The 17,076-nt window shown below is 38.1% G+C and overlaps 1 protein-coding gene across 3 annotated transcripts in view; it reads left to right on the top strand.

The window, feature by feature from the left end:
- Positions 1–17,076, top strand: part of LOC125232208 (cyclin-dependent kinase 14) — a 149,225-nt gene that overhangs the window by 101,281 nt on the left and 30,868 nt on the right. For all 3 annotated transcript variants that reach the window (XM_048137842.1, XM_048137844.1, XM_048137843.1), the window contains exon 4: positions 8,798–8,997. In XM_048137842.1, the coding sequence (XP_047993799.1) occupies positions 8,798–8,997 (200 nt within the window). The remainder of the gene's footprint in view (positions 1–8,797; positions 8,998–17,076) is intronic.

Genomic DNA, 17,076 nt, shown 5'->3' with positions numbered 1-17,076 from the left:
ATTCGCTACTTTTGACTGTACTGTCCAGCAGGTATAGGTATTTGTCGAAAATATTTGTTCAGTAAATTCCCAATATGACTTAATCTCCCTTGCCGATTGGCGACCTCAAACATACTTATTATTTGGTACCTTATTCCCTTGCAGTAAGAGAATATTGGAAACACGCAGCTTCATTCAATAAGCAACCCCAGCCCTGTCGACACTCGATAAACGTAGCCTTAACAAGTGGCGGTTAAGTCAACCGTAACATACGTTACGCGTGTGCGATGTCAAAGCAGTACTTTGACTTCGTGGGCGAGTAGGTAGCTCACCTTTTTGTGACATGCGTATAACTGTATAAACACACGTAGTTGAATATGACAAAAATGTGTTGTAATACATTAGCTATGAATGAAAGGCATAATCTAAAAGTTCATGTTTAAGCATGATCTAGTAGAGTAATTTTTTGATCAGTGTTTGGACAATATTCATTTGCATATTAAATATTGTGGCGCTTTTAAGCGACGTGCGTCAATTAAAGTGTAGTTAACGCTTATGTGGCGACATCTATAGACGTTGCTCGCCTGAAAGGGATATTATGGTCCATTCTGGAGGCGTATGCTTCTTGTGCACCTGTAGTATACTCAATTTTAGAGTAATTTTGACCAATTTCAATTAATAGACTTGCATTTCGATGGAAGTCAAAAAAAATTCTATCATATTGTCAATGTTATATGGAGAGCCGCCGAGAAGTTGATGAAATATAAATTAAACCGTTTTACAATTGAGTTCGAGAGATCGGTGTAAATATTTTAAACCCGTTAAAACGCATTGCTCATTCAGACATGTCTTTTTTTTTGTTGGTTGGTATTTAGTTAATTGCTGATGTTCGTATGAAGTCAAACATCTGATCAACAATTACATGTAGTCAACACACGGTTGACGCCCGTATTGCTACGCTGAGCAAATAAACACAGCATGAATATTTATCGACCAATCACGTACGATTCGGGCTTGATTATACACCAGGGCATCGCCTTTGTTTAGATAACATGCGGCTGAAACATAATTGATATAACAGGGTCATTACTATTGATCTTCTTAGCAGAGTTGTTCTTAGCAATCATGTAGCGGATGAAACAACGCAACGCAACGCGGAGTACATTTTATAATATGCTTACAGCTCGCGTTCAAAAGTATCTTTTACAGTCTCATTAGAGTCATTAGTATAAAAATATAATGTACACCGTGTCCAATAAGTTTGAATACAGCACAAATAGCCAATAAAACAAAATGAACAAATAGTTACTACATTATTATTATATTTTATGAATGGCAATCTTATTTACTACATTCACAACAAATGTTTTGGAATAACTCCAGCATTAACTTGTTTACCAGCCTCAAACGCTTCTCAAACGGATCACACGCGGCACGCACCGTTTTCTTCACATTTCATCCCAAATACTCTCGATAACCTTTTTGAAATGATCTAGGTTTATGATTTTATAAAAATTTAGTCTTCAAAGCATGTATGACCATACAAAATAGTCTAATACGCCTAAACCTGGAGGCCTGGGTGGCCACTCATGTTTCGGATAAAAAACTGCCAAATTAGTCTGAAACTACGCTAGAATACCATTTGCCGAATGTGCTGGAGGTGCGTCTTGTTGGGACACATGATACTCATTCCCAAGCATCCTTTTTAACTTTAAGGCATTTTTTTCTCCAAAACCTTGGTTTTAAAGAAAAAAACGTTGATTTTAACGCTTTTATCTGTAAGTACTGAAGGTAGTTTACCTCGCTTACATACTGCATCCCACGCTTGGGCCGATGGTGAGCTCTGGAACCTAGGCACATTTTTCTAGTTTCCCGGAACGTTATCTATCCTCGGTACCCATAATAGTTTATTTTGGACACGTGGCGTCTATTTTATCACATACAGATTCTCCTTATAAAAAATAACTCGTCACCTGCGTGCCGAGCAAGTATTTTGTTGGCACTTTACCTCTTTGTTTTTCTTAGACACTTCGGAAATTTCATGTACTTTGTGCTTGTATTTTATTAAGAGGAATACACTCTTTAGTTTAAATAAGAATTTGATGGCCTGTGATCCCTATATCTTTAGAACTGAGGTAAAATGTGAGTATTCGGACTTATTGGACACGGTGTATAAAGATATAATCATCTCTTTTTCTTGAAAAATACGTATGCGAAATTTTCGCGCTGATTGTACGTGTCATAAGTTGGTGCGGAATATTTCATGTCCTATATGATATATCATCTTCTCCATTTTGATAAAATTTGACATGGAGTTCCTTTGGCACTCAGGAAAACAATTCTATAAAACGGATAAAGTCTAACAACACGAAATTTTCAAGCAAACTACTTACATTACTAAGCTTATATTTATGCATTCCACCATTTCCACCAGCCAAGGTGTGCAAAGTAGCGTGGTCAGAGTACAGTGATTTTTTATGGCAGTCGATATCGAATGTATTGTTCACTTATTTCACAAGGGGCGGCTCACTCCACGATCACAACCCAAGCCGCGGGCAGGGCAGAAGCTAGTGATACAACGTTGACTAAAATAAAGGACGACTCCACACAGTTAATATTAATAGTCCGTCATCTCATCATGAAAATTAAAATAAACAATGCCGTACACTGGGTCACTCAACCGTTAACGCAACTTTTGAACTCTATTTACATGAAGGCAAAAGTTACTATCGCACAACTAGTTCCCCAGGGATTAATCGGACTAACAACGAGCCTGCTTAGTATGTAAACAAGTTATTGTTTCACTGCCTAGGGGAATCTTATAAAATTCCATGAATGAATAAACGAGCAATTTGTGGTTGTGTTTGTTTTGCTCGGACACGCCTGTTTGGTTTTTGAGGAGACAAAATATAGGGTGTCGCGTTTAGTAAGTGCTAAAGTTTTATAAATACATGTTATATGACATTCTTACAGAAATTGACGTCCCACGGTAAGCTTAAGAAGACTTGTGTTGTAGGTTGGGTACTCACTGTTCTCAGACATTATAAGCATTCTGTTATTTACGCACTCGTCTTCAATGGAATCTATTAGAAAGTCTGTGTTATTAGTGGATACAATTTTATAAACGGAAATAATGTAGGAGTTTATTGGTATTCACTTTATTCAAACATAATTTTAGCTTGATGTTTGATCAGTGAAATGGGGAAAACATATTTCGGGCTAAATCTGTACCTGAATTTATGATCAGGGAAATATAATTCAGAGATTCTATAATATTCGTTATGTTTGATCAACTGAAATTTCATCTGTGTAGTGAGATTCTTAGTAACGAAATTGAATATTTTGCCCAAACTCAATCATAATAATGGAGTAAATGGATTGGCAATTTCATCTAGTCTATACATTTTGGTGCCGTGTGAAGCCTTACTTAGCCCTTCGCAGTATCGCATGTCACTAAGTGCAACTGTCTGTATTTTTATAGAGTTGGACAGTTGCATATGTTGCATTATTTTTACGTTCAACCCTGTATGAGATACGTCTCATACAGACGTGTCTAGTGTCTACCATGCGACTGTCGCCAAGCAGAGTTATGGCAGATGGACCCAAGTGTGAACGGGTTGTTTTTCTTTTATTTTGAAGAAATGAAGCGCCTGGCCTCCGATAGGTCGTTTGGTTGATGCAATTCGCAAAATCTTGGGAAACTTCTGGATTAGACTAACCCAAGACGGGGATAAGTAGCGTACACGAAGAGAGGCTCAGGAAGGCGAAATGAGGTTCAAATGATAATGATATTGTAAGACCATTTATCACTCTTGACCTCATCAAATAAGTGTTATATCTTAGTTATAATCTCTTCTAAGTTATATCTGCTTTGCCTTTTATCAGGACTATTGGGTTAATTAACTTTGGAATTTAAGACGGCCTTTGTTTCTGTCTAAAAATACCGCAAAAATCGGAACAACAATTACTAATCCAATAAAAATAACCAGGGCAATTTTAACCCGTATTCGCCCTTAACAAACAATGTTTTATCAAATATATTTCAGAGCACGCACAATTTCAGAGCTTTGTGTGTTAACAATAATTAGGCTAATTGCCATTTTCGGACCTCAGCGGAAGACGCCTGTCCATTTCAATTAGTGACATACTGCAGAGCTCCAAATGACGCAGTAATTTCAGGGGTAATAAACATTTTTATTCGGTTATGAAAGACGAGCCTGCAAGTCAGTATGACGATACCTGTGCATTGAAACCGTCAGAAGTCTATCGTAAAATACCCCACCCCTGACATGAAAGTAATGGCGATAGTAAAGCGATCGTACATTTTGATAACACGAGGATGACATGTTTTTTATGTTCGCCAGGAGATTAAACTGGGTCAATTGAAAATATTTGTAAGTGATGTAATGATGTTTTATTTAGACTTGTCAAAAATTGATACTGTCGTCTTATATTGGTACTGTAAGTGAGTTTTCACACTATCCGATCCGATATCGGATGTAGGACCGATATCCCATACATGTAAACCGCCATCTTTATTTATGTCTTTGAAATCCTTCCGACATCCGATATCGGATCGGATAGTGTGAAAACGCACTAAGGGACTTGTACATGGTGTGGGTAGATAAATAAAAATTCCGTCTTACAAGCCTTACGCGTGTTATTTACTTCTCTGTCTCAATACGGTACATATTGTAAATGGCGCAGTCGGTAGGATTTGCTCGGGTTTCACTGCTGTTTAAGATTTTTAAAGTTAAAATGCATGTCGTTGATTTCGTTTTTATGGTAAGCGATCACCGCCGCCCATGGACACCCGAAACACCAGAGGTTACTGGAAGATGGGTGTACGCTCTTTTCTTGAGTTTCGTATCGGTCCGGAAATATCACAATTGGACTTCGTTTTAGTTGTACTATCAATTTTGTACACAGATTTCTATGTGTGAGGTTTTATAATAAATCTTCATCATTTTAATCTGGATTTGTTGTCTGTGAAAGAAACGTTTGCGAAAGTGACGTTTCTAGTTGAACAATCATGTTAATTCAAACGTTAAAAAAATCCTTCATGTTTAATAAAAGAAAGAACTCTGAATGTTCTCTGAAAGGTTTCCACTTGAAGCGAGTGCATATTACCCGTATGAGCGAAGAGTCGGGTAATAAGTGAAGTCCTTATTATGTCCCGTCGCTCCCTCAACCGTCACGACTCACGAGCTCAGTCAAGCGGATAACCCGATTTCTGTACTAAATCCTAATGTAGATACCTATACATACTTTAACTGTTCTAAAAGTATAATAATAATCTAAAAGTTCTATGATTTATAAAAAAATAATTGAAAATATACGGTTTTTAAAACTTTTTACCTTTGTGGCCTGTCACTGTAGCTACTCGTAAAAATATAGGCTTCTTAAACTAAGCAATAACAATACAATTGCGGCTTGCGGTCATAAAATAATTGCCATCAATTAACCGAAATTCAAATTCAATTCGATTAATAAACAATTTAATATAACATAATGTGATTTTTATAGGCTATATTGAAATGAATGACCTCCATTCACTTGCATGATCATTTGTAATTTGGCACGTTCGGCTATAACGAAGAATCCTCAAGGGACCAAAACAATACTCCAATATCTTGCGCCGCTTATACCTCTCTGTCGAACTGCAATAGTTTGATAGAGATGGAAATATGCAATTAAAACGTGGAAGAATCCCGTGACTCATATACCTCAAGTGATGAAAATAGCCGTATTGATAGCCAACCTTCGTCAGGATTCAAGAGTGTAAAGAAGAGACATGAAGAGAGCAAATTGGCATCATGGCTATGCTCTCAGGTCCCTCAGGTCATCCTATCCCAGTCACCTACATGCTCACTCTACTATAAAAATAATCAACTCGCACGCGAGCCTTGCGTTCCATCACTCGTTATTGCCTATATAATAACGTATATTAACTTCCCTACGTATACGATAAGTTATTATTAATTTCGCAAGTTCGAAGACGAGTCTCGGGCAAGTCGGGCAGAACTTAAAGGATCAATTTCAATAGTTCTAGTGGTTATTACTGCTGACTTAAACTTCCCTTGCGGAACGAGTTGGGCTCTGAATTTCTACAATATTGGACTACTATTACTATAGTATTTTAATCGATAAGTCTTCTTGAAGATCTCGTGATTTTAAAGTAGTTCACATAATTATGGAGGTCTAGGACAACCAAATGGTGTGCTAAACCGAATGGAAAGTGTCTTTAAAATATACTGCAAAAACCAATTTTTCAACAAGTGTTGTTGCCACTATGAGAAGTTAAAATATACAAAAATGCGCTCTCGACATTTATTAAAACGTGTCACGTAATATTCGTTATTGGTAATTGGAGGATCTCGTAGCCTTAATTGGATTTAAGTCCATAATTCCCATATTGATTGAGCCGATCACGTATGTACACAGCGACCCGACAGGATTTTCTTTTGCGAATACAAATATATCCGCGAAAGGGCAACTATGAGAATATAAATACAGAAAATGCCTACGTGATTTCCATAAATTTCCCTTTGATCGCGGCAAATCATATTCTCGTATTCCCGTCGGGGCTTAATGAAGTATATTCAGATAACTCGCTAGTGATCCGTTATTTAGAAAAACTTTTAACCAAATAGGTTTGTACCTAGTACCAATTTCACCGTAAAGTCGCCGTCAATAGAAATTGTCAACAATGTAAACAAACCATTCTATAAAATATCAATATTCTAGCACAATTTTATTATATTAAAGGTTGGGGATCATAATGTGATATGAATTGATTAAATAACACATAGATTTAGCCAGTATCTGATGAGTACAATGGAAATTAAAGACATTTTGACTACAAGGTTTGTTTACATTGTTCACAAATTCTATTGACGGCCACTTTAGTAGACTGATACATATCTAGGTAAAGATTTTCATAGCTAAACGCATTATAGACCGTGCCTGAATTTTACGTTCATATTTTGCAATTCTTCAATCCTAACGGAAGACATCACGATTGTTACCCCTACATTATTTATCAATAAAATATTTTACATTTTTCATTACCACCGAATTTCAACTGTTGTAAGAGTCGTGGGTGGGTGATATATATGTATTAACTTTAAATTATCTCATCACATTTTTCAGTCGCTCGCGCGATATGTGAAGTGAGTTTTGTTCTCCCTTTTCAAGTGCTAGTGCTCACTATATTTTCTACACGGGTAGGTATTATTGCCCGATAAACTCGTCTGCTAAGTGTAATATTTATTCGAAAGAGATTGTTGACAGCAATGATGGGCATACTGACTTAAAAGGCAGCCTAATGCTTAAATTACATCCCTAAAAGGTTATTTCTGAATCGATTATAGCGCCGCTGTGCTATCAGGCAGTGATTTATTCACTCGATGTTTACTCCGTCGCATCGATATCTCGTCTTTGTGACGCTAACGCGATCCGTGGTAATCTCATGGCTTACAGATACTTTGCTTCAGACCAGTATAAAAACTCAGGAATATACGGCTTATATGAATGGTGCAGATTCTTGAAAGGTTTACAAATTGGTTAAATACATATTTTCCACTGGAGTCGGGGGTAAATAACTTATTTGGGAGTTTTAATCGAAAACGCTGCCCAACCCGTGTGTTGAAATTGTTTCTCTTTCACTGATCTGCATAAAAGTTCGACATTGTTATATTATAATGTTTATTTTTTATGGATATACTCATTCTTGTGTACGAACCCGGAGCGGGTCGTTCGTGTAAAAATAATGCTGGTTCTCGTAGATGATGCGAGTTTGGTAGTGATTGGAATAACCAAGAGTGCCCCTTGACGCGAATATCGAGACGTAAAAAATAGCTTCCAAGCAACGTCGCGGTTCAATCGACGCGTTTTTACCCTGAATTAATTTGCTTGCTAAGTGCTTGGGAGAAATTGTGTCAGGAGCTGCCGAGCCTCCCAATGTTTGTATTTTAGAGTGCTTTGATAATTTATTGGCGAAATATGAAGGGAAAAAGTGTGCCAAGTGGATTCAGAGTTGTTGAATGAGCTTTTATTTACGTTGTCATCATCAGCCGTCTTTATCTCCGAACGAACAAATGTCTTTTCGAACTTTTATTGCTGTCGGAATTCCGAGAATGTATCAACGGTGCGTACAAAGCTGTGAGGAAATGCTTAGAACGGAGGATTTTATCAGTTCAATGACGATTTATTCGTGTTTACTTTGAATCGTAAATTGTTACTATGCCGGCTTAACGTCACTGAGTGCCACTTGTTGCATCTGTCATCGGTTCCAAATGGTGTAGTTACGTTCTATGCAGTGTAATGTTTGAATGCTCTTAACACGAAATAGCGTCGTTGCATTTTATTTTATGCCACACCGTAGACTTTTATTTAGGACTGCTCGTTTCTTTTAGCGACTTAACATCATATTTTGGGAGCGTCTCCTTAACTTTTTAATATTAAGCGTGAGCCACAGAGTATAATCGTTTTATTTTGTCCACTGGCCTGAATTTATACCTTAAGTTGTAGATCAACTTGTTTCTTTTAACTTCTTAAGAACAATACTTTAGGAACGTCTCTTACACTTTTCAACCTTCACTGACATGAATTTTATTATTCTTCAAGTTTTATTTTCCGACCCAAAATAACCCTCTTTCTGTTTTTATTTAGCTTGCGTCTTCTCTTCTAAGACTAGTTTGTTAAGGCAACTAGTTATTTATTTAATTTATTTATTTAAGTAGATTTAAATGACAAGGGACAAAGCGCTATAACTGTTTCTGTTAATAAGCTATAACTTATTTTTCCTTGTCAACAGAATGGAGTAGCGGTGCCAACGGGGAGTACCGGGTGCGGAGACAACTGTCAGTGTCGTCGGACTCGAAACTATTGGACGAGGGGGCGCGGGAGGACGCGCGGGTAGTAATGAGGCCGAAACGGCCACCGAGACCCAAGTCCGAAGCGTTTCTCGCCCACGACCACTCCAACCGACGCACGAAGCGGTTTAGTGCCTTTGGGGTGAGTGTTCTGATGTCTATTACTACAGTTGATCCTGTAACTTGATGATTAGTTTGAGGAATAAGCATGAGACAAAAATCCAACAAAAATCCGACAAAAATCGAAAAATATGAATTTTAACATCATGATGTGTATCGATCAACAAAACCTATATAAACAGTAAGAAAATAACAGAAAAAACTGATATTTATCGTCTTAATAAGTTTTATCCAGTGAAATATATCGCGCACTCTTAGCCAGTTATCCGTGAGTGCGGTCGTTTGTAATGAAAGTCCCGTATTACAGAGAATAGTGATAGATGGAGCTTTAGCCTCCCCCGTATAAGAGACGAATATATATATAGACTGGCTATCGTTGCCACAGCTTCCCTGCGGGCGTAGCAGACTAGAGAGGCAAACTTTATCGCATCGGTGCGTCCCTATCGCACTTACAAATAAAGCAGCAACAAGAGAAAGAAAAGAAAATAGTATACAAGCAGAAAGGAGTATACAAGTTTCGCATGTGACACCCCTTGAGTTGCAGGCGTCCATAGGTTACGGTGACCGCTTTCCATAAGGCGGACCGTATGCTTGTTTGTCACCGAAGTAGTATTAAAAAAGAAAAAGTAGTAAAAAAAGTGCAAAAAGGACGGCCTCGCGTTATATCGTTTATCACGCGACCGTGCTTGCTTGCCTGCCCCTCTAGCACAACTTGCCTTGTCGCGCGCGAGTCTATACTTGAAGTCGCGCTTGATGTATGAACTCGCGCGCGACAAGGCAAGTTATGCTAAAGGGTCTGGTCTGCGTTGACTGTGAGGAATCGTTTTTAAGGTTTCGTACCAAAAAGCTACATGGTGCGAGTCTGTCACTTTGCTAAATACCACGAGAACTACTTATGCTAATGATTTGAAATTTGGAATAGTTACGACCATTGGTCATCTCTACAAAACGGAAGTGTTATTTTTGAATTTAAAAATATTAGTGATAGGAAAAGGCGAATATGAAAGGGGCTAAAACTTTTATGTCCAGTTATTTGTCCTTAAAATACCTACTATGCATATTTGTATGTGTAGGCATAAAAGGCACTTCTCAACTGGCAAATATTTCCTGACCAACATTCTGACATTTAATAAAGTTTTCATTATAGTAAAGGAAACTGACATAGACAATTCACTGTACATTATACAAAAAAATATGTTCCGTCGTTACTTATGCACCCTGAAATGTATTGTAAATTTAGTTTAGTCTGTTATATATTTCTTTTGCTGAAAATTGTCACTGTCAGCTGTCAATTTGTCGAAATAAGGGCCAGAGGCGTACGCATACTCGTGGCGCTTCTTCAATCAATAATATTGTACAGTCGAGTTCATATATATCTCTACATTTTTTTACCTTATTGGAACGAGTTGAGGTCAAATTTAATGATTTTAAAGATTTTTATTGAACATAATAACATACGTTTAGTAACAACATTGATCGTAAGCAGCTGCATTAGCATGAACTGTGTCGCAGCTATTTGAGCCCACCTCGGAACATATGTGTATGTTATAATTATATCTAATTGACACATCAGTTTAGAAGTTTAGTAAACCTAAGTTTACTTAGTTCAACCATGTGGTAATTGTTATAATTAACATGAAATATGTATAATTACAACGCATTTACGTTTTAAAAAAGTGATAGGTTACGTCAGACGCCGGGAAAGAAGGGCTTACAGGGTGAGTAGGTATATCCGGCTGTTTACATGTTTACGAACTCGACTGTATGAAGATTGACAGTCTTTATAAATTGCCTCGTGGATGCCTATACAAATAGGCCGAGTAAGGAGCATGGTGACGTTGATCGATCGCGAAGTTCGGTCCAATTTGCACTAAACGCGGATTGTCGCTACAATCTTGAACAATCCCCGCGTAAATTATACCATATGGTTAAGCGTGGGTGGAAGCTGCTTTGAACGAATTGTGGTTTGAAGTCGAGTCACAAGAGCTCGCCCGTATGGAGTTCAATATGAATGAAGTAACAGTCATTTTAGAAATATAACTGTACTAGCTTTCGCCTGTTTATTTGTCACATATGGCAGTCTAGTTAATGATGTAAAACGTGGAAAATATTTCGATTCGTTAAAATTAACCCGATTCAAAGTACCTACATTAGTTTACTTTCGCGAGTGCTTATATTTCTATGATTCTTTCAAAAACACGTACACCGTTAAGTTAACGCCATATAAAGTAACAAACACGCCAAAACACTTACGAAAAGCAATTACCATACCAACACACGATACTTCCCAAAGCGCATCCACATACCCATTAGGCAATTCAAATATTTAGACGCTCGCTACCAAGAAAGCGAAACAGTGTTGGGTGCCGTTTCCGTAATCTAAACCGAGAAACAAACAGACCATATGACTTAAGTGGCTATTACTTGTAGACTTGGAGACACGAAACAGATTTTAAAGGAATCTTTCTTCAATTATTGTAATGTGCCAGTCTGCCAGTTGACTGCGCTCTGACAAGAGTTTCGTGGGGACACCTGAAAAGTAGGGACGCCATTTTTTTTTCAATATTTCTGAAGGTCTAGAACAACTCGAGTTCTCGTGCGCGAGTCCGTACATTTAACCCTTAAATGCATAGTGATGTATACAAGGTGCTCGCGAGGAACCCGCATAACTTGAACCACGCGTTTCTGAGGCCAAAAGAAAGAAAAAATGTTATATGAATTTTAAAATTTTTCGCAAAAAAAAATTTTTTTTTTGTTTTTTTTTTTTTCAACTTTTTTGGACGTATTTTCACATAAAAAGCAATTTTTATACATAACGTTGGCAATAAAAATGAGTTCCTTAATAAATTTTTCTAAAAACCATATTTTTTGTCACATTTTGACATTCTATCAATGACTTACTGTGAGACTATGCTCCACAATTGCGCATCAGCGCCGTTAAGAAGACCTTTTCTACTGAGTAACAATACCGAAATGTTTTTTTTTAATTGGCAATAACTCTGAAACTAGACGAAATCTAGAAAAGTTTATATGACATTTTAGTCTTAAAATGTGACCAAGAATATGCCGTTAAAGTTATATGGGTTCCTCGCGAGCACCTTGTATATGCATCATCTATTTTTGACTCTAGTGACAGCATGTCAAAATTCAAATTTGAATAAATCTTTGTCAAGGTTTCATTCAAGAAAAGATTCGCGCTCGAGAATGCAAGTTTACTTAGATCGCTTAATAAAATGCGTATAATACATTATCTGCAACTTTTAAGAAAATATGTTCCATACGCGATACCTTCAAAATAGATTTTGGTTGTTGTTGATCCAAAGTACATTTTAATAGAATTCTCTACCAGGCTAAATTCTAATGAAACTTAGTTTTCCCTCAGTGACAAACGACTTGGCAGTCGAGATGATCTTTCCAAAGAAGCTACCTAAGTCTATAGAACTTACCTTAATTCCGGAGATATGCTAAAAAAGTTCAAAAAACCTTTGCCATTTGACTTAAGAAACAAACTTTGTTTATCATCGCCCGTCTGTGTTTAAGCTGTTTTCGGTTCTCTTCGCTATTCGTTGCGTTGTTAGAGTTTACTGGTTATATTTACTTTCGTGTTTTTGGGTTGCTCTAAATTATGTTTTTCCTTACCCGTCAGCCATCAAAGAAGACTTTCTGTTGATTTTTAATTTCAATTTTGCTGTTTCGGGTTGAGAGGCCGAAATGACGAACTTTCTAAAAGGTTGTTTAATTTTCTAAATATATAAAAGAAGAAGCTGACTGACTGACTGACTGACTGACTGACTGACTGACTGACATATCAACGCACAACCGAAACCGCTGGTCCTAGAGATTTCAAATTTGGCACGTAGGTTCCTTATGTAGTGTAGAGGAGCACTAAGAAAGGATTTTCCAAAATTCACCTCCTAAGGGGGTCAAATGGGGGTTCAAAGTTTGTATGGGGAAACAAGATTAGTTTGACTATTTTATTCGAAACTTCACAGGAAGATTCCTTAAGACATATGACTGAATACGTGTTTCAGGTTTTTTGAAAATTTAACCCCTAAAAGGGTGAAAAGGGGAAGATAAAGTCAAAAAATCAATATAGGTATCGTTTTTATGGTTTATCGGGTCGCTGATCACGATAAATACAACGTTTTTTAAATCTAACGAGGCGGAAGTGAAATACCTTCTCCCCTGATTTTTTTTTTTTTTGTGAGAGAAATTGGGATTTTAGAGAGATCCTCTATTCTATCCGCAAATCGGACGCCGTGATGTCCTGGAGGGACATCACGGTTGTGGTGCAATGGGGTTTAAATATCAAAAATATATATAAAAGAAGATATTGACTGACTGACTGACATATCAACGCACAGCCGAAACCGCTGGTCCTAGATATGTCAAATTTGGCACGTAGGTTCCTTATATAGTGTAGAGGAGTACTAAGAAAGGATTTTTCAAAATTCGCCTCCTAAGGGGCTCAAATGGGGGTTCAAAGTTTGTATGGGGAAACAAGATTAGTTTGACTATTTTATACGAAACTTCACAGGAGGATTCCTAAAGACATATGACTAAATACATGTTTCAGGTTTTTTGAAAATTTGACCCCTAAAGGGGTGCAAAGGGGGTAAAGTCAAAAACACAATATGGGCATCGTTTTTATGGTTTATCGGGTCGCTGATCACGATAAATACAACGATTTTAAAATCTAATAAGGTGGAAAATAAATTTTCTCCCCTGTTGTAGTGCAATAGGGTTAAAATATCCAAAATAGCCATAAGAGGAGCACTAAGAAAGGATTTTTCAAAGTACACCTCCTAGCATGATAATTTGACAGGGGCAAGGACAGGGACAGGGATAGGGACAGGGACAGGGACAGGGATAGGGACAGGGACAGGGACAGGGACAGGGACAGGGACAGGAACGGGATAGGGTTACGGTTAGGGATAGGGATAGGGATAGAAATAGGAATAGGGGACGGGGATCAGTGGCGGTACAGCCATATAAGCCCAAAAGCCGGGCTTGCCCTAACATTTTTAAAATCGCGCGCTAATATTAGATATTATTAAGTTCTCCCTAAGTGAAGCTCAGGGCCGACCGACCATACGGTACAGACCACAGCATGTTGCCATGTTTTGCCGTGGCGCTAGTGCAGCGCGGAAGAGCACGTTCACTACGTTCAGCTATATCTTGCTCGCTCGCACTCGTTGGCTTGCAATGGGGCTTGCTCTTGCATCCTTTTTTTCCTAGCTTTTAGCCTACATTCTGCCTAGCAACTTATATAACTATTTGTAGGTATATATAGAACATTTGTTCCACGATTTAAGCCGGGCTTTTGGTATGAAGTGAGGAACAAGATTGAGCGCGCGTTTGATTGACAACTTCAAGTGTATTATTGTTTAGTCGAAAGTTTTATTTGCGTTAAGTGAATGTGCTCTTCTTCTTCAAGATAGAGATAGGGATTGGGGTCGGAATAATCGGTCGGCAATCGATATCTAGGCAGTGTAAAATGCAGGTGGCTCAGTGGGAAGGGATTAGTAAGTAGGCATCGGCGAGTATCCTGCATCCGTGATAACTATTATATTCAATGTGCTGTAAGAAGATCGTTGTTTGCTTGCCTTTTATATGTTTACGTTTGCAATAAGTATAAGCAAAATGTAAGCGATAATGCAAGGAAGAACTTTTTACCCTACCGACCATAGCGTCGAGATACTGGCTATGTGGGTTGTATGAAGTTTCCCCAGTATAAATATTTATATAGGTAAATTCATACATATTCGTACCTACTACCTACGCTGTGGTCGCTGTGTAACAATTCTACAATCATTGCAAGAATTTCTTTTAAAACAATAGTAGTATGTGTAAGGCGGGTAAAAGCTAGTTTTCATTATATTTAAGCTACCTAAGATCCATAGGTAGGCAGTCTTCTAGTGAATTTCTTTTCTGCCAGTACATGATAACAATCGAACAACGCTAGACGTCAAACGAAAAGGGAAAATGTATCAGTATGACAAGCTATTCTCATGAATATTAGATACAGCTGAAGGATGTTAAAATCAAATGTAAAATGTTACTGAGAAATCGCTACATGTAGATAGGCACAGCACCAACGAGCTTCAGGGTCTCCTCTTTTAGACAACGAGTTTGTCCACCACTCGACTTGTAAACCTTAGAAAGGCGTGCAAAGACTTTATGGTGGGATTGGATCATTAGTCTCTTAACTAGTATAAAGTGGTCCATATAATAAGACAAAGGTCCTCTCCACGTACCACTTAATATGTGTTAAGTGGCTAGCGCTCCCTACTTAGGATTACGTGTGTGGTTCACCCTTAATTCTCATTAAATAAAGAATGGGTCCATTAGGGTAAAACACAACGATGGCTTTAACTATATTATTTACTGGAAAGCTGCTTTCGAGAACAACGCGAGATAATTAAGGAGGATTGATAAGTTAATGTTTATGTTGCATCCACATTTCATTATTGTGGATTTACTTACTGCGGCACAGTTATGCTCATAGTTTTGAATATTAGAACAGTTTATTCTAGTCGCTGACCACTGATCAGTATCCATATATCTAAAGTTTTTGCGAACTTGACACAAATGAAACTCGTGACGTTGTCCTGTCATGACTAATCTAAATGTCGATTGATTAACAAAAGCTCTGTGTGCGTAGCCGAATGCGCAAACGCTCACGAAAATATCTCTTTTGGAGCTATCTATCTCTATCGCTCTTGCGTATTGGCGCGACAAAGCCAGACTACATTTCTGCGGCGTTTTGGTGGCGTTTCGCGTCGCAGAAATGCCATTCGGCTACGGGGCCTGACCTGTCAATTCATCAACCTATATACATTTAATCTACTATTGTTAGATCGGCCTTGACCTTGATTAACATTGAAAGTAATGAGAATAGGCTCCGACAATATCTATAGATAACAGAGGCCGGGTATAGTACAATATTATTTTCCTAAGTGTATTTTATCTCGACATATAAAATTATTATTTTAGGTTTAGATTCAAAAAACTCAGCTATGTACTGTCGTAGATGGGCTTGATCATCGAACTTTTTTTCATTCAAGGCATTGCTTAGCGATCTGAACAATGCGTAATCCGTAGGTGCCAAGTCTGGAGAGTACGGTGGATGAGGTATCACTTTCCAACCTAGCTCCAATAGCTTTAGCCGAGTCACTTTTGCAATGTGTGGGCGAGCATTGTCGTGTAAGAAAAAAACTTTAGCATGCTGTGGACGATTCTGACAGATTTTTTGGTTTAAATTTTCAAGCTGATTACAGTATACTGATGCGGTAACAGTCATTCCACTTGGTAGCAGTTCCCAGTGAATAATACTATGAATATCCCACCAAACGGACAGCATAACTGTTTTCGGGTGAGGCTCTGTTTTTGGTGCCTCTATTCCTTTTTCGTTTGGAGCTAGCCACTGACGTTTGCGTGTGTGATTTATATATAAGACCCATTTTCCATCTCCAGTGATAAGATGGTCCAACCAGTTGAATGTGCGGCGAAAAGACAGAAGTTGTATGCAGATATCGGCACGGCGGTTTAGTTGATCTCTATCAAGTTCGTGCGGTATCCAAACACTGTATTTGTAGTTTTTTCCCAACTCGTGTAAATGTGTTTCTATGGTGACATGAGAGCAGCCTAACTCGGTAGCAAGAGTACGACTCGTTAGCCTCGGATCTCCTTCAATTAAGGTTTTTAATTTGTCTACATCAATCTTCACCGGTCGACCAGACTTAGGTTGATCTGATAATGAAAAGTCGCCACTACGAAACCGCTGGAACCATCGTTTCTGCCGTGGCCTCAGACACAACTTCAGGAGCAACACGCTGACATATATTACGCACTGCTTCGGCGGCTGAATGGCCAGACTGAAATTCATATAGTAAGCAATGCCTTACATGCACTTTTAATTCGTCCATTTTCTTCCTTATATTAGCTCGGCGACAGCTAGTGAATGACTGACGAGAAACTGTGCGACTCGCCCTTTATGTTAACCAACCCAATATTTTCTAATTTCGTTTTCAGAGACACATTTACGTCGCAGCACTCGCAGCAGCAAAGGTCTATGGAACTTCCCATACATACAATTTAA

The sequence above is a fragment of the Leguminivora glycinivorella genome, chromosome 12 (genome assembly GCF_023078275.1).
Source record: "Leguminivora glycinivorella isolate SPB_JAAS2020 chromosome 12, LegGlyc_1.1, whole genome shotgun sequence".
Taxonomy (NCBI): domain Eukaryota; kingdom Metazoa; phylum Arthropoda; class Insecta; order Lepidoptera; family Tortricidae; genus Leguminivora; species Leguminivora glycinivorella.
This window is presented reverse-complemented; position numbering and strand designations above follow the sequence as displayed.